The 14,834-nt window shown below is 49.8% G+C and overlaps 1 protein-coding gene across 2 annotated transcripts in view; it reads right to left on the bottom strand.

The window, feature by feature from the left end:
• Window positions 1–1,833: 1,833 nt before the first annotated feature.
• LOC135398294 (uncharacterized) overlaps window positions 1,834–14,834 on the bottom strand; it is a 32,462-nt gene continuing 19,461 nt past the window's right edge. For both annotated transcript variants that reach the window (XM_064629713.1, XM_064629714.1), the window contains 3 exons: window positions 13,248–13,377; window positions 2,800–3,093; window positions 1,834–2,051 (listed from right to left, as the gene is read on the bottom strand). In XM_064629713.1, coding sequence (XP_064485783.1) covers window positions 1,851–2,051; window positions 2,800–3,093; window positions 13,248–13,377 — 625 coding nt within the window. In that variant the 3' untranslated portion in view covers window positions 1,834–1,850. The remainder of the gene's footprint in view (window positions 2,052–2,799; window positions 3,094–13,247; window positions 13,378–14,834) is intronic.

Here is a 14,834-nt window from a genome sequence, read left to right as displayed (position 1 = left end):
AAAAACTTTAAAAACGCTCTATAATCCCTGGATTTCGGGGAGTGAAATTATGCTGAAATTCCGGGATTTCGGGATCCCGGGCTCCGAACCCTAGTCCTGTCACGTCGAATGGCCGGGCTTGTCTTCGTCACGAGCCAAACTCAAACGCCTCCACTTCCATGCCTTGCGACTCCTCAACAGCAGTACACCACCCACCACACTCCAAAGGAAAGGTAGCAATCATAACCAGGAATTTTTTTTTCCTCGACGATGGCGTTCTGACGGAGTCGTTCCTCCTCACCCCGCCCATGAACTCGCACGCGCACGAACGCGACCTGTGGTCAACTCAGTTTCTACAAAAGCCTGCACAGAATTCCGCACAACAGTGCAAAAATATGTGAACTCCTGCTTAGGTCAACAGCGCGAACAGACCCCATTCCTGCAGTCTGGCTGAGCCCCTCTCCCGCGTTGCCATTGCCCGTTTGACAGTGTTGGAATCGGCTGGTTGCTCCCTGTGGCAACCACTCGGTCGTCGTAGCGATCGATCACTGAGCCCTTCCACCAGCTCCAGTCGAGACCGGGAATTGACGCGGGATCGAACTTCCGAAACCGGCTGTGCTGTCTGGAGCTTTTCCGGGTTTTTCTGGCAGACGAATGTCGGCCCCACTCCTCCTAGCTGCTGTCGTCTCTATCTGTACACACCTGTACGCCGCTCACAGCCCCAGTTCCTTCGCTTCGCTGCGCAACACGGAATCCCCCCCCCCCGCGCCCAGTAAAAAGATCCGTCTGGTAGGGGCCTTAGGAGAGATCGCCAAGTCTTCGCCACAGGACCTCTTACGTGTTCTTTAGTGAGCGCTACTTTTCGATCTTGTCCCAGACGTCGTGCACACCTGTTCTATTCTAAGTCAGCGTGCCACCCCCAAACCGACCTGACTACCTCACGGAGCAGTTCACCTCGCTGACGCTCGACATTCCCCCAGCTTCAGAAACTACCACACGTGACGTATGCAAATAACTGTCCAGTCGACAACTTGCTGGACTTTCTATGCCAGCAGACTGCTGGCATACTTCTAGCAGACTGCCGACTATTCCACCCTTGCAGAAGCAACCTCCCGCAGTGAACAAATGCAGAAGCAAATATATCTGAGAAGCATATGGCAGTTTTTGCAGATGGGTATGTATCGGGCTCCCTGACCTCAGTCCCTCCAGTCCCTCTCCGCTCCGACCTTCGCCGTCGGAGACTTATTTGGACCACAAAGCCTTTGATCTCGCCACGAGATCCCCCTCTTACAACAATTACAAAGCTCTTACCAGCACAAACACATCTGCTATGCTGCTCTTTCCACGGAGACGTATACAGTCGACCCGCGTTTATCCGGACTTCATTTATCCGGATCCTGCGCTATCCGGACAAAAAAGCACGGGGACAACTCTATTTCTCCCCATGTATTTCGCCCTCGTTTATCCAGACTTCAGCTTCCGGACTCGGACGAGTATTCCAGGGAACAGAAATGACTAATACCCAACAATCGGCTTCAGTTATCCGGTCATTGTCCAGGAACGACAAGTTGGCCCACACCTAGTCAAGCGAGGTCGAGAACCCTGGTCGTGGCCACCGTTTTACTGACACAAAGATGGTGTTGCTAGGAAGAATTTTCTCCCTTTCCGACTTTGCAGGTTACACAAAAGTAAGTTACAGTAAAGTAAGTTTTCGGTGTAAGATGTCCTTTTAAGATCACTCTGGATTTTGTGTTTCACTTATCCGGTTCCCCCGCCATCCGGACATTTTCACAGGAAACGAAGCCGTCCTGATCAACGCGGGGCAACTGTATAAGCATTAAGGTTCCCGACAGATGCACAACCAAGCACCTTTATTGGTGGAATTGGGGTGTAACTATCCCACAATATTCTGGCCGCATCGCCGTAGTGTTACGCATGCGGTCGAGAGTGTATCTCATAAAAACGCCTCTCTTCCACACTGGAGTTCGAGAACAGTGTTCTCCGCCATCGAACTGTATGTCCGCCAGCAGAACGCCCAGCCTGCCTGGCACCCTCCACCTAACTCTCTCGAACTGAAACAGTAAAGCAGTTCCAACGTTATCATGGTACCAAATATACAGTCAAGAACATTTCTAATAACATCTCGCTATGGCTAAACTGGCAAATTCGAAACCCATAGAATACCGCCAACTTGATGGAACGAGATCTGCGTCATAATGTTACTTTTAGAGATCTAATTGTATTTAATTTTACTTGTTACTTGTGTCATGTTACTATCAATGTTTTGGCGCATTATGACATTTTTTGTGAATGCACCAGAAAAAATAATCGTCATTCAGCTTTAGAGCGTCCTTTGGTTACGATAAGGACAATACAAATACGCAGAATGATACTGTTCGGAATGATGGTTGGCTAGGAGCGTGTTTGGTGAAGTTCTGTTTTAACAGCACAATAGCGGTCCATTGACAGTACCCCGCCCCCAGGCGCGGATCCTGGTATCACCTGGCACCCCTCCAATTTGTCACATGAGGCGGCGTCCGATTCCATCAACAGGTAAATTCCTTATCGTAGCGTGCAAGGTGGCCTCCGAAAAATGTCGTGTGCAGAGCCTCCTCATTGGCTTTCTTGGATGGCGTGGTTCATTCCATCTTCATTTAGGGCGTCGCCTTCACTGCATTACTCCCTCCCTTCATTGTTACATCAGGTATTGTATGCGAGGTGCCGTACAAGGTGATGTTCACCCCCTCAGAGAAATGCGTGATCCATCCCCACCCATCGCCCAGTGACCGTTCCAGTTTTAATCTAATCACCACCACTTACCGAGTACAATATGTTCTCAAATGCGGTGTATGAGTAGACCAATCGCTTTCCTTTCACATACCCCCGGTGCGCACACAATTGGCATTCCTGAGGTAGTTGCAACAGTTCCAAGTCTAGCAACAGGCAGAAGTCGTCCATGCTGGTAACAGCGCCGGAGAGACAGGGATCTTTGTACCTTGTATTACTAGAGGACGGGCTCGAGGAGATCCCGTAAATATTCACAGCCATAGAGTAGGAAAAGGCAAATGCAAGGGTAGTGCTTTCTGCCTGATCGAGCATGGTACAGGCTCGTTCCTACGAGAAAAAAAAAAATCGATCGTCACGAGCGGCTAAGAACAACTAAACAGGAACTAAGAGGAACTAAACAGGTCGATGAACATTCTACAGTTATTATGCTCTATGAATAAAAAAGAAAAGAAAAAAAGACGTGGCTCACATTATCAAAATATCAAATTGATTTACTTCTAGGGAGGGACGAAACAATGACATTGAAAGAGCATAATCCCTGTGAGCCTCTCCATCCTTGGAACGGGGACACGTCACCGGGTTCTAACCTATATCGACACCGCATTCCAGGCGCTAGAGATAGGAGAGATTTCGGTCTCCCAGCCAATGACAGGCCCACTGAGACAAGCGGCAGCTCGCGAAGGAGCCGATTGCGGGAGCATCTCGGTGACCTCGCAGAGCAATACAACACTGAAAGTATAGTGCGCACATGCAATTCAGTATTGCGGGCTTTTGCTAGCGTTTGATCTGCTTGAACATGCTACAGCATGCCTCCCGAAACATCACAAAATTGAAGCAGCAACTATAGAGCCACATGAGTGTGACACCCTTTGTCACGACACACTAGTGAGCACATGCTTCCACTGTTGCCGTCAGCAAAACATAATTGGAAATATGTGCACAGCATACCGTAATAACACAAGCCGCAGCCTAAAGTATTCGGCATGGAAGACAGAGAAGGCAGTCCTTCCTGCTGTCCTCGCTCCATCTGTCCAGATCTGTACGCCGCTCATATGAACACACGGCGGCGCTAACACGCAAAAAAAAAAAAGAAAAATACAGAGAAGGAAAAAAGTAAACTAGTAAAGTAATGTAGCTTGCCAGGAACCAGACCAGGAACCACAAACCATACTCGAACGGCTATTTCTGTCGGAACACCCGAACCGAAATTTCCGTGACACTGTTGAACCCGAACCGGATCAGGACCGGATAAAATAGCGCTACGCCGATTCGCAACGAAACGCCTCTAATCTCCGACACATCCGTCCCCATAACATGGATATCGCAAATTTTCACCTAGCAGTCAAACAAGGATGTGCTTTCAGCATCTTTTTAACAACTTGAAGCGCAGTTGTCCTTGTGAGCGTCACGGCTAGTGGAAGCAGGAATGGAGTGGTACCAAGTTTCAATAGGTTGGCCACCATTTCCGGCCATGCCTCCATGCACTGCCCATGCTTCACCTAAAATGGCACCAATTGTGTAGCTCTATATGATTAAGCAAGGGCCCAGAAAAAAGCAGCTGAAAGAATTGAAAATGAATGAGATTAAAATGAAGTCAGAAGCAGAAGCAGAAGCAGAACAATGTCTATGACTAATGGTAGTCCTGGAGAAATGGAGAATGGAGAAATAAATGTAGTCCTGCTTACTGGTAGTGCAATTATTACTGGTAATGCCGTGACACCTATCCTGTGTGTTGTGGATAAGCTGCTGTGAGGAGAGGGTGGCAGACTTGTTTCCGACATGCTCCAGTACGGTTTCAGACAGATTCACACTGCGAACGTAGTGTGAATATATCTGAATCTGTGAATCTCTCTGCAGTGTGACATCTCCGCAGTCCTCCGGAGCGAAGCAGCACCCCCTAACGAAGAACATGGCTATATAACCGCCTGACGACCAGACGCCGCTCTGCAGTCCTCTGGAGCGAACTGACGCACAGTTTATCTAATCCTGCTCTCCCGCTTACGTAGATGCTGCACTGCACTACTCGTGGGTCACCTCCGCCGTCAAGCTAGCCACACGTGCTTTCTCCTGGATTATCTACAATCACATGAACGACGAAAGCAGCACCCCCTAACGAAGAACATGGCTATATACCCGCCTGACGACCAGACGCCGCTCTGCAGTCCTCTGGAGCGAACTGACGCACAGTTTATCTAATCCTGCACCCCGTTTACGTAGATGCTGCACTGCACTACTCGTGGGTCACCTCCGCCGTCAAGCTAGCCACACGCGCTTTCTCTTGGATTATTTACAATCATGTGAACGTCGAAGCAGCACCACCTAACCAAGAACATGGCTATATACCCGCCTGACGACCAGACGCCGCTCTGCAGTCCTCTGGAGCGAACTGACGCACAGTTTATCTAATCCTGCACCCCGTTTACGTAGATGCTGCACTGCACTACTCGTGGGTCACCTCCGCCGTCAAGCTAGCCACACGCGCTTTCTCTTGGATTATTTACAATCATGTGAACGTCGAAGCAGCACCACCTAACCAAGAACATGGCTATATAACCGCCTGATGACCAGACACCGCTCACAAGTCCTTTGGAGCGAACTGACGCACAGTTTATCTAATCCTGCACCCCGTTTACGTAGATGCTGCACTGCACTACTCGTGGGTCACCTCCGCCGTCAAGCTAGCCACACGCGCTTTCTCTTGGATTATTTACAATCATGTGAACGTCGAAGCAGCACCACCTAACCAAGAACATGGCTATATAACCGCCTGACGACCAGACACCGCTCACAAGTCCTTTGGAGCGAACTGACGCACAGTTTATCTAATCCTGCACCCCGTTTACGTAGATGCTGCACTGCACTACTCGTGGGTCACCTCCGCCGTGAAGCTAGCCACACGTGCTTTCTCCTGGATTATCTACAATCACATGAACGACGAAAGCAGCACCCCCTAACGAAGAACATGGCTATATACCCGCCTGACGACCAGACGCCGCTCTGCAGTCCTCTGGAGCGAACTGACGCACAGTTTATCTAATCCTGCACCCCGTTTACGTAGATGCTGCACTGCACTACTCGTGGGTCACCTCCGCCGTCAAGCTAGCCACACGTGCTTTCTCCTGGATTATCTACAATCACATGAACGACGAAAGCAGCACCCCCTAACGAAGAACATGGCTATATACCCGCCTGACGACCAGACGCCGCTCTGCAGTCCTCTGGAGCGAACTGACGCACAGTTTATCTAATCCTGCACCCCGTTTACGTAGATGCTGCACTGCACTACTCGTGGGTCACCTCCGCCGTCAAGCTAGCCACACGCGCTTTCTCTTGGATTATTTACAATCATGTGAACGTCGAAGCAGCACCACCTAACCAAGAACATGGCTATATAACCGCCTGACGACCAGACACCGCTCACAAGTCCTTTGGAGCGAACTGACGCACAGTTTATCTAATCCTGCACCCCGTTTACGTAGATGCTGCACTGCACTACTCGTGGGTCACCTCCGCCGTCAAGCTAGCCACACGCGCTTTCTCTTGGATTATTTACAATCATGTGAACGTCGAAGCAGCACCACCTAACCAAGAACATGGCTATATAACCGCCTGACGACCAGACACCGCTCACAAGTCCTTTGGAGCGAACTGACGCACAGTTTATCTAATCCTGCACCCCGTTTACGTAGATGCTGCACTGCACTACTCGTGGGTCACCTCCGCCGTCAAGCTAGCCACACGCGCTTTCTCTTGGATTATTTACAATCATGTGAACGTCGAAGCAGCACCACCTAACCAAGAACATGGCTATATAACCGCCTGACGACCAGACACCGCTCACAAGTCCTTTGGAGCGAACTGACGCACAGTTTATCTAATCCTGCAACCCGTTTACGTAGATGTTGCACTGCACTACTCGTGGGTCACCTCCGCCGTGAAGCTAGCCACACGTGCTTTCTCCTGGATTATCTACAATCACATGAACGACGAAAGCAGCACCCCCTAACGAAGAACATGGCTATATAACCGCCTGACGACCAGACGCCGCTCACAAGTCCTCTGGAGCGAACTGACGCACAGTTTATCTAATCCTGCAACCCGTTTACGTAGATGCTGCACTGCACTACTCGTGGGTCACCTCCGCCGTGAAGCTAGCCATACGCGCTTTCTCCTGGATTATCTACAATCACATGAACGACGAAAGCAGCACCCCCTAACGAAGAACATGGCTATATAACCGCCTGACGACCAGACGCCGCTCACAAGTCCTCTGGAGCGAACTGACGCACAGTTTATCTAATCCTGCAACCCGTTTACGTAGATGCTGCACTGCACTACTCGTGGGTCACCTCCGCCGTGAAGCTAGCCATACGCGCTTTCTCCTGGATTATCTACAATCACATGAACGACGAAAGCAGCACCCCCTAACGAAGAACATGGCTATATAACCGCCTGACGACCAGACGCCGCTCACAAGTCCTCTGGAGCGAACTGACGCACAGTTTATCTAATCCTGCAACCCGTTTACGTAGATGCTGCACTGCACTACTCGTGGGTCACCTCCGCCGTGAAGCTAGCCATACGCGCTTTCTCCTGGATTATCTACAATCACATGAACGACGAAAGCAGCACCCCCTAACGAAGAACATGGCTATATAACCGCCTGACGACCAGACGCCGCTCACAAGTCCTCTGGAGCGAACTGACGCACAGTTTATCTAATCCTGCAACCCGTTTACGTAGATGCTGCACTGCACTACTCGTGGGTCACCTCCGCCGTGAAGCTAGCCATACGCGCTTTCTCCTGGATTATCTACAATCACATGAACGACGAAAGCAGCACCCCCTAACGAAGAACATGGCTATATAACCGCCTGACGACCAGACGCCGCTCACAAGTCCTCTGGAGCGAACTGACGCACAGTTTATCTAATCCTGCAACCCGTTTACGTAGATGCTGCACTGCACTACTCGTGGGTCACCTCCGCCGTGAAGCTAGCCATACGCGCTTTCTCCTGGATTATCTACAATCACATGAACGACGAAAGCAGCACCCCCTAACGAAGAACATGGCTATATAACCGCCTGACGACCAGACGCCGCTCACAAGTCCTCTGGAGCGAACTGACGCACAGTTTATCTAATCCTGCAACCCGTTTACGTAGATGCTGCACTGCACTACTCGTGGGTCACCTCCGCCGTGAAGCTAGCCATACGCGCTTTCTCCTGGATTATCTACAATCACATGAACGACGAAAGCAGCACCCCCTAACGAAGAACATGGCTATATAACCGCCTGACGACCAGACGCCGCTCACAAGTCCTCTGGAGCGAACTGACGCACAGTTTATCTAATCCTGCAACCCGTTTACGTAGATGCTGCACTGCACTACTCGTGGGTCACCTCCGCCGTGAAGCTAGCCATGCGCGCTTTCTCCTGGATTATCTACAATCACATGAACGACGAAAGCAGCACCCCCTAACGAAGAACATGGCTATATAACCGCCTGACGACCAGACGCCGCTCACAAGTCCTCTGGAGCGAACTGACGCACAGTTTATCTAATCCTGCAACCCGTTTACGTAGATGCTGCACTGCACTACTCGTGGGTCACCTCCGCCGTGAAGCTAGCCATACGCGCTTTCTCCTGGATTATCTACAATCACATGAACGACGAAAGCAGCACCCCCTAACGAAGAACATGGCTATATAACCGCCTGACGACCAGACGCCGCTCACAAGTCCTCTGGAGCGAACTGACGCACAGTTTATCTAATCCTGCAATCCGTTTACGTAGATGCTGCACTGCACTACTCGTGGGTCACCTCCGCCGTGAAGCTAGCCATACGCGCTTTCTCCTGGATTATCTACAATCACATGAACGACGAAAGCAGCACCCCCTAACGAAGAACATGGCTATATAACCGCCTGACGACCAGACGCCGCTCACAAGTCCTCTGGAGCGAACTGACGCACAGTTTATCTAATCCTGCAACCCGTTTACGTAGATGCTGCACTGCACTACTCGTGGGTCACCTCCGCCGTGAAGCTAGCCATACGCGCTTTCTCCTGGATTATCTACAATCACATGAACGACGAAAGCAGCACCCCCTAACGAAGAACATGGCTATATAACCGCCTGACGACCAGACGCCGCTCACAAGTCCTCTGGAGCGAACTGACGCACAGTTTATCTAATCCTGCAATCCGTTTACGTAGATGCTGCACTGCACTACTCGTGGGTCACCTCCGCCGTGAAGCTAGCCACACGTGCTTTCTCTTGGATTATTTACAATCACGTGAACGTCGAAGCAGCACCCCCTAACGAAGAACATGGCTATATAAGCGCCTGACGACCAGACGCCGCTCACAAGTCCTCTGGAGCGAACTGACGCACAGTTTATCTAATCCTGCAACCCGTTTACGTAGATGCTGCACTGCACTACTCGTGGGTCACCTCCGCCGTGAAGCTAGCCATACGCGCTTTCTCCTGGATTATCTACAATCACATGAACGACGAAAGCAGCACCCCCTAACGAAGAACATGGCTATATAACCGCCTGACGACCAGACGCCGCTCACAAGTCCTCTGGAGCGAACTGACGCACAGTTTATCTAATCCTGCAATCCGTTTACGTAGATGCTGCACTGCACTACTCGTGGGTCACCTCCGCCGTGAAGCTAGCCATACGCGCTTTCTCCTGGATTATCTACAATCACATGAACGACGAAAGCAGCACCCCCTAACGAAGAACATGGCTATATAACCGCCTGACGACCAGACGCCGCTCACAAGTCCTCTGGAGCGAACTGACGCACAGTTTATCTAATCCTGCAACCCGTTTACGTAGATGCTGCACTGCACTACTCGTGGGTCACCTCCGCCGTGAAGCTAGCCATACGCGCTTTCTCCTGGATTATCTACAATCACATGAACGACGAAAGCAGCACCCCCTAACGAAGAACATGGCTATATAACCGCCTGACGACCAGACGCCGCTCACAAGTCCTCTGGAGCGAACTGACGCACAGTTTATCTAATCCTGCAATCCGTTTACGTAGATGCTGCACTGCACTACTCGTGGGTCACCTCCGCCGTGAAGCTAGCCACACGTGCTTTCTCTTGGATTATTTACAATCACGTGAACGTCGAAGCAGCACCCCCTAACGAAGAACATGGCTATATAAGCGCCTGACGACCAGACGCCGCTCACAAGTCCTCTGGAGCGAACTGACGCACAGTTTATCTAATCCTGCAACTCGTTTACGTAGATGTTGCACTGCACTACTCGTGGGTCACCTCCGCCGTGAAGCTAGCCACACGTGCTTTCTCCTGGATTATCTACAATCACATGAACGACGAAAGCAGCACCTCCTAACGAAGAACATGGCTATATAACCGCCTGACGACCAGACGCCGCTCACAAGTCCTCTGGAGCGAACTGACGCACAGTTTATCTAATCCTGCACCCCGTTTACGTAGATGCTGCACTGCACTACTCGTGGGTCACCTCCGCCGTGAAGCTAGCCATACGTGCTTTCTCCTGGATTATCTACAATCACATGAACGACGAAAGCAGCACCTCCTAACGAAGAACATGGCTATATAACCGCCTGACGACCAGACGCCGCTCACAAGTCCTCTGGAGCGAACTGACGCACAGTTTATCTAATCCTGCACCCCGTTTACGTAGATGCTGCACTGCACTACTCGTGGGTCACCTCCGCCGTGAAGCTAGCCATACGTGCTTTCTCCTGGATTATCTACAATCACATGAACGACGAAAGCAGCACCTCCTAACGAAGAACATGGCTATATAACCGCCTGACGACCAGACGCCGCTCACAAGTCCTCTGGAGCGAACTGACGCACAGTTTATCTAATCCTGCAACCCGTTTACGTAGATGTTGCACTGCACTACTCGTGGGTCACCTCCGCCGTGAAGCTAGCCACACGTGCTTTCTCCTGGATTATCTACAATCACATGAACGACGAAAGCAGCACCCCCTAACGAAGAACATGGCTATATAACCGCCTGACGACCAGACGCCGCTCACAAGTCCTCTGGAGCGAACTGACGCACAGTTTATCTAATCCTGCACCCCGTTTACGTAGATGCTGCACTGCACTACTCGTGGGTCACCTCCGCCGTGAAGATAGCCACACGCGCTTTCTCTTGGATTAGTTACAATCACATGAACGTCGAAGCAGCACCACGTAACCAAGAACATGGCTATATAACCGCCTGACGACCAGACGCCGCTCTGAAGTCCTCTGGAGCGAACTGACGCAGTTATCTAATCCTGCTTTCCTGCTTACATAAATGCTGCACTGCACTACTCGTGGGTCACCTCCGTCAGGGTGCTAGCCACACGTGCTTTCTCCTGGATTACCTATAATCACGTGAACGTCGAAGGAGCTCCACCTAACGAAGAACATGGTTATATAACCGCCTGACGACCAGACGCCGCTCTGGAGTCCTCTGGAGCGAACTGACGCAGTTATCTAATCCTGCTCTCCCGTTTACATAGATGCTACACTGCACTACTCGTGGGTCACCTCCGCCAGGGTGCTAGCCACACGTGCTTTCTCTAGGATTATCTACAATCACGTGAACGTCGAAGCAGAACCACCTGACGAAGAACATGGCTATATAACCGTAGGACGACCAGACGCCGCTCTGCAGTCCTCTGGAGGGAACTGACGCACAATTATCTATAATTATGCACTCCTGTTTACATAGATACGCTATTGTCATTAATACTGTGAGCTTACTGGCTCCGGTGGACTGCAATCAGTACGTCTAACATGTGTTTGCATGTATGAAATCTGTGCTCTTATAACACAGCAATCATGTGGTCCTCATGTCGTAATTATCATCATGGCACCTGCAGCAGCCTTACAAAAACAAGCTTAAAAGCCATGACTATAGTTCGCATTGAGAATCATGAATATGTAACAAAGTAATGTTCGAAAACAATGTAAATGTTCGGCCGATTTCTGAGACACGCAGGCTTCCCAAAAAATAACCGCCTGACGGCCATACTGGTTCGCTTCAAGGACACATGTGATGCGCTGGCATGGCTAATGGCCAAAACGGAAATGAAAAAAATCTAATCAACCTGAATACAAGGACTTCGAGATTTTCGAGAATCTAACCCGTCAAAAGAAGAGCAAAAGAGCAAGCTAAAGAAACGAAAACACGTCGTATTGTCTTTTTCTGTTCCGTGTGGCGGCATTACGCTGGGTCGGTTATAATGGCACTGTCAACGAGCGAAGGCTGAGAGAGGAGACTGACGGAGCCACACATAACCCCCAGGCATATGCGGCAGTCATTGCAATACGGGGAAGCAATGGCCGACTTTTGTTACACCAATTGTGCAAAAGAACATGTTCTGAAGCTGGAACAACATAGAAGGGACATATACATACAAAGCCTCAATTTGCCTAAGAAATTAACGATGAAAGATGAAAGTTACTGAAAAGTTTAGCCAGCTGTAGGACTCGAACCCACATCTTCTGGATTGCCGATTGCCGGATTGATTGTTCATCAGTTGCCGCCTGCGTCGATCCCGTCGTATGAATGTGTGTGTGTGTGAGCAAAAATGTGTGTGAGCAAGAGTGAAAGGAGGATGAGTAAGAGAGAGTGGCTGGTTTGTCCCTTCAGATGACGCACCCTGGAAGTCGCTGAGAAGGCTTGTTAGCTCAGCTCAATTGGTAGAGCCCTGTACAGCTGGCTGACCTTTTCAGCGACTTTCATCTTTCATCGTTAATTTCTTAGGCAAATTGAGGCTTTGTATGTATTTGTCCCTTCTATGTCGTTCCAGCCTCAGAACATCAGTTCTTTCTTGTTCATCAGCTGCCGCCTGCGTCGATCCCGTCGTATAAATGTGTGTGTGCGTGAGCAAAAATGTAAGAGTGAAAGGAGGATGAGTGAGAGAGAGTGGCTGGTTTGTCCCTTCAGATGACGCACCCTGGAAGTCTGTGAGAAGGCGTGTTAGCTTAGCTCAATTCGTAGAGCCCTGTACAGGCATCCAGAAGATGTGGGTTCGAGTCCTACAGCTGGCTAACCTTTTCAGTGACTTTCATCTTTTATTGTGCAAAAGACGCTGGCCAAAAAAGATTTGCTTCAGAGATCGTCCAAGTTATGTTCGTAACTCAACGTTGTCCGCAACGTAACTTCGACCATCTCTGAAGCAAATTTTTCTTTCATGGGCTCTTGCCATGAAGCATGTTTGTGAGTAAAATGAACGATGTCACGAGTGGGAATATATGGGATGCACGCTGTCGAATTTACGCACATTTACTTTCTATTTACTTTCTATGAGAAGAAAGGACATTTCGAGACGAATACATTGATGTAGATCACCCTCCTGATTACCTTCCTTCCGGACCACCCTGCCTGATTCGGCATGAAACCACCGTGGTCACATCTTAGACGTCTTATCCGTGGAAGCACAGGCGTTGATGACCGCTTACCAGGGAAGAATAGTAGTTGTCCTTGATGAGTTGCTGGGACCATGTGAAACTGGGGTAGATGAAGCAGTCGCTCGCGGTCAGGGGGGGCAGTGGTGTGATATGGGTCTGCAAAATGAGCAGGTTCAGGTGGCTGCAACGAGAAGTCATCCATCCGCGTTTGAAGGTCAGTTGTCAAATCCCCGAGTCTCTGCTCAAACCAAAGCTCCATAGGGCAGCGCATTATCTATAGTTTACATCCAGCACATTTTCCGCAATGCCGGAAGTTTGCACTATATTTCAGGCGGGAGACCGTGCTCAGCACATCCGTAGTTTCGAAATCGACTGGAGCGGATGCAACCGTCCGGGGATACCACCACCGGCTATTTTGGATGGAACAAACTTTGCACGCTTTCGGTTAATAATGGATCGACTTTGACGAGACCGGTCTTGTTCCGTGGCTTTCAGAAATGCGCTTTGTCGCTCCAGGATTTTTTTTTTTTTTGTTGTTGTTGTTCTCAATTCATTTGGGATTCAGGACAATTGCTCACCACAGAACCGCTGAAGCCGGACAAATGCTCACCGCCTCTTTCACCGCAGTTATATGTAATTTTATTTCGCGTTTTTATGTGATGCGATTTTATTTCGTTTATGGAGCTAATACACCTTCATGACACATTTTTATGCTACCTGAACTTGGCTGTACCTCGAAATGAAGTGATCGAAACAAATATCTGACTATAAAATGCAGTCGCGCGCAAGAGTGCCAACACAGAGCTTGACTAACCTGGACATAGAAGTGCAAACACTGAACTTGGACTAACCTAATAATGAACGCCGCCATGCATAAGCCTAAGGGGCGCAAAAATTCGCTCGGTAAGCAGACTTGAACAGACATCGAAAATTCGTGAACCTTTGTGGTTTTTAAATATCCCCCGGCTTGTGTCTTGGAAGATCCTGGTGACGCAGGAATGGGCGTATGTAAGGAATGTTTTCTAAAAACAGTTGGACCAAGATATTTCGCACACATATTCAGTGTTCGCTATAAAACACACAGCGCGAGTATGGCTCAGTTCTGCGGCACTTCAAAATCTCTACAGTACAGAGTACAGAGGGCCATCAAAAAAAAAAAAAAAAAAAGACACCTGATGAAAGAGTGTGTCATTATACCGAATAGCGCGAAAGGTTTTGATGTGTGCAATTTGTTTGCCAGAAAAAGGACTCACATAAACATAGCTCCGCGCGTTAACTCAACTCGCCACTCCAGCTATAACGAGGATGAGGAGGCATGATGCCACGTCACCGATGACGGTATAAGGAGAACTCGTTCTGGTTCGCCGGTCAGTGGGGGTCAGCGCCTTGTCCCTTTGCCGCCGTAAAGCTGTTTTGCCAGTTCTCCCGGAGAATTGGGGATAGAAGGAGCGGCCGAAGCATTACCGAGGGCAAGGAGAAAGGCTTTATCAGAACCCCGAACAGCCGAGTAGCAGACGACAGGGGAGTAGCAGACATTTCTCTAGGCCAATCAGCGAGCGTTCTCCTTATAGCGTCCTCGCGAGGTTCCAGGCAGATCACACGCTGGTACTGCTCTTCACCACCGTTGGGCGCGGTCGC

This window comes from Ornithodoros turicata, chromosome 6 (assembly GCF_037126465.1).
Source record: "Ornithodoros turicata isolate Travis chromosome 6, ASM3712646v1, whole genome shotgun sequence".
In the NCBI taxonomy this organism is placed as follows: domain Eukaryota; kingdom Metazoa; phylum Arthropoda; class Arachnida; order Ixodida; family Argasidae; genus Ornithodoros; species Ornithodoros turicata.
The sequence above is the reverse complement of the archived record's forward strand: the minus strand, read 5'-3'. Positions and strand labels throughout refer to the sequence as shown.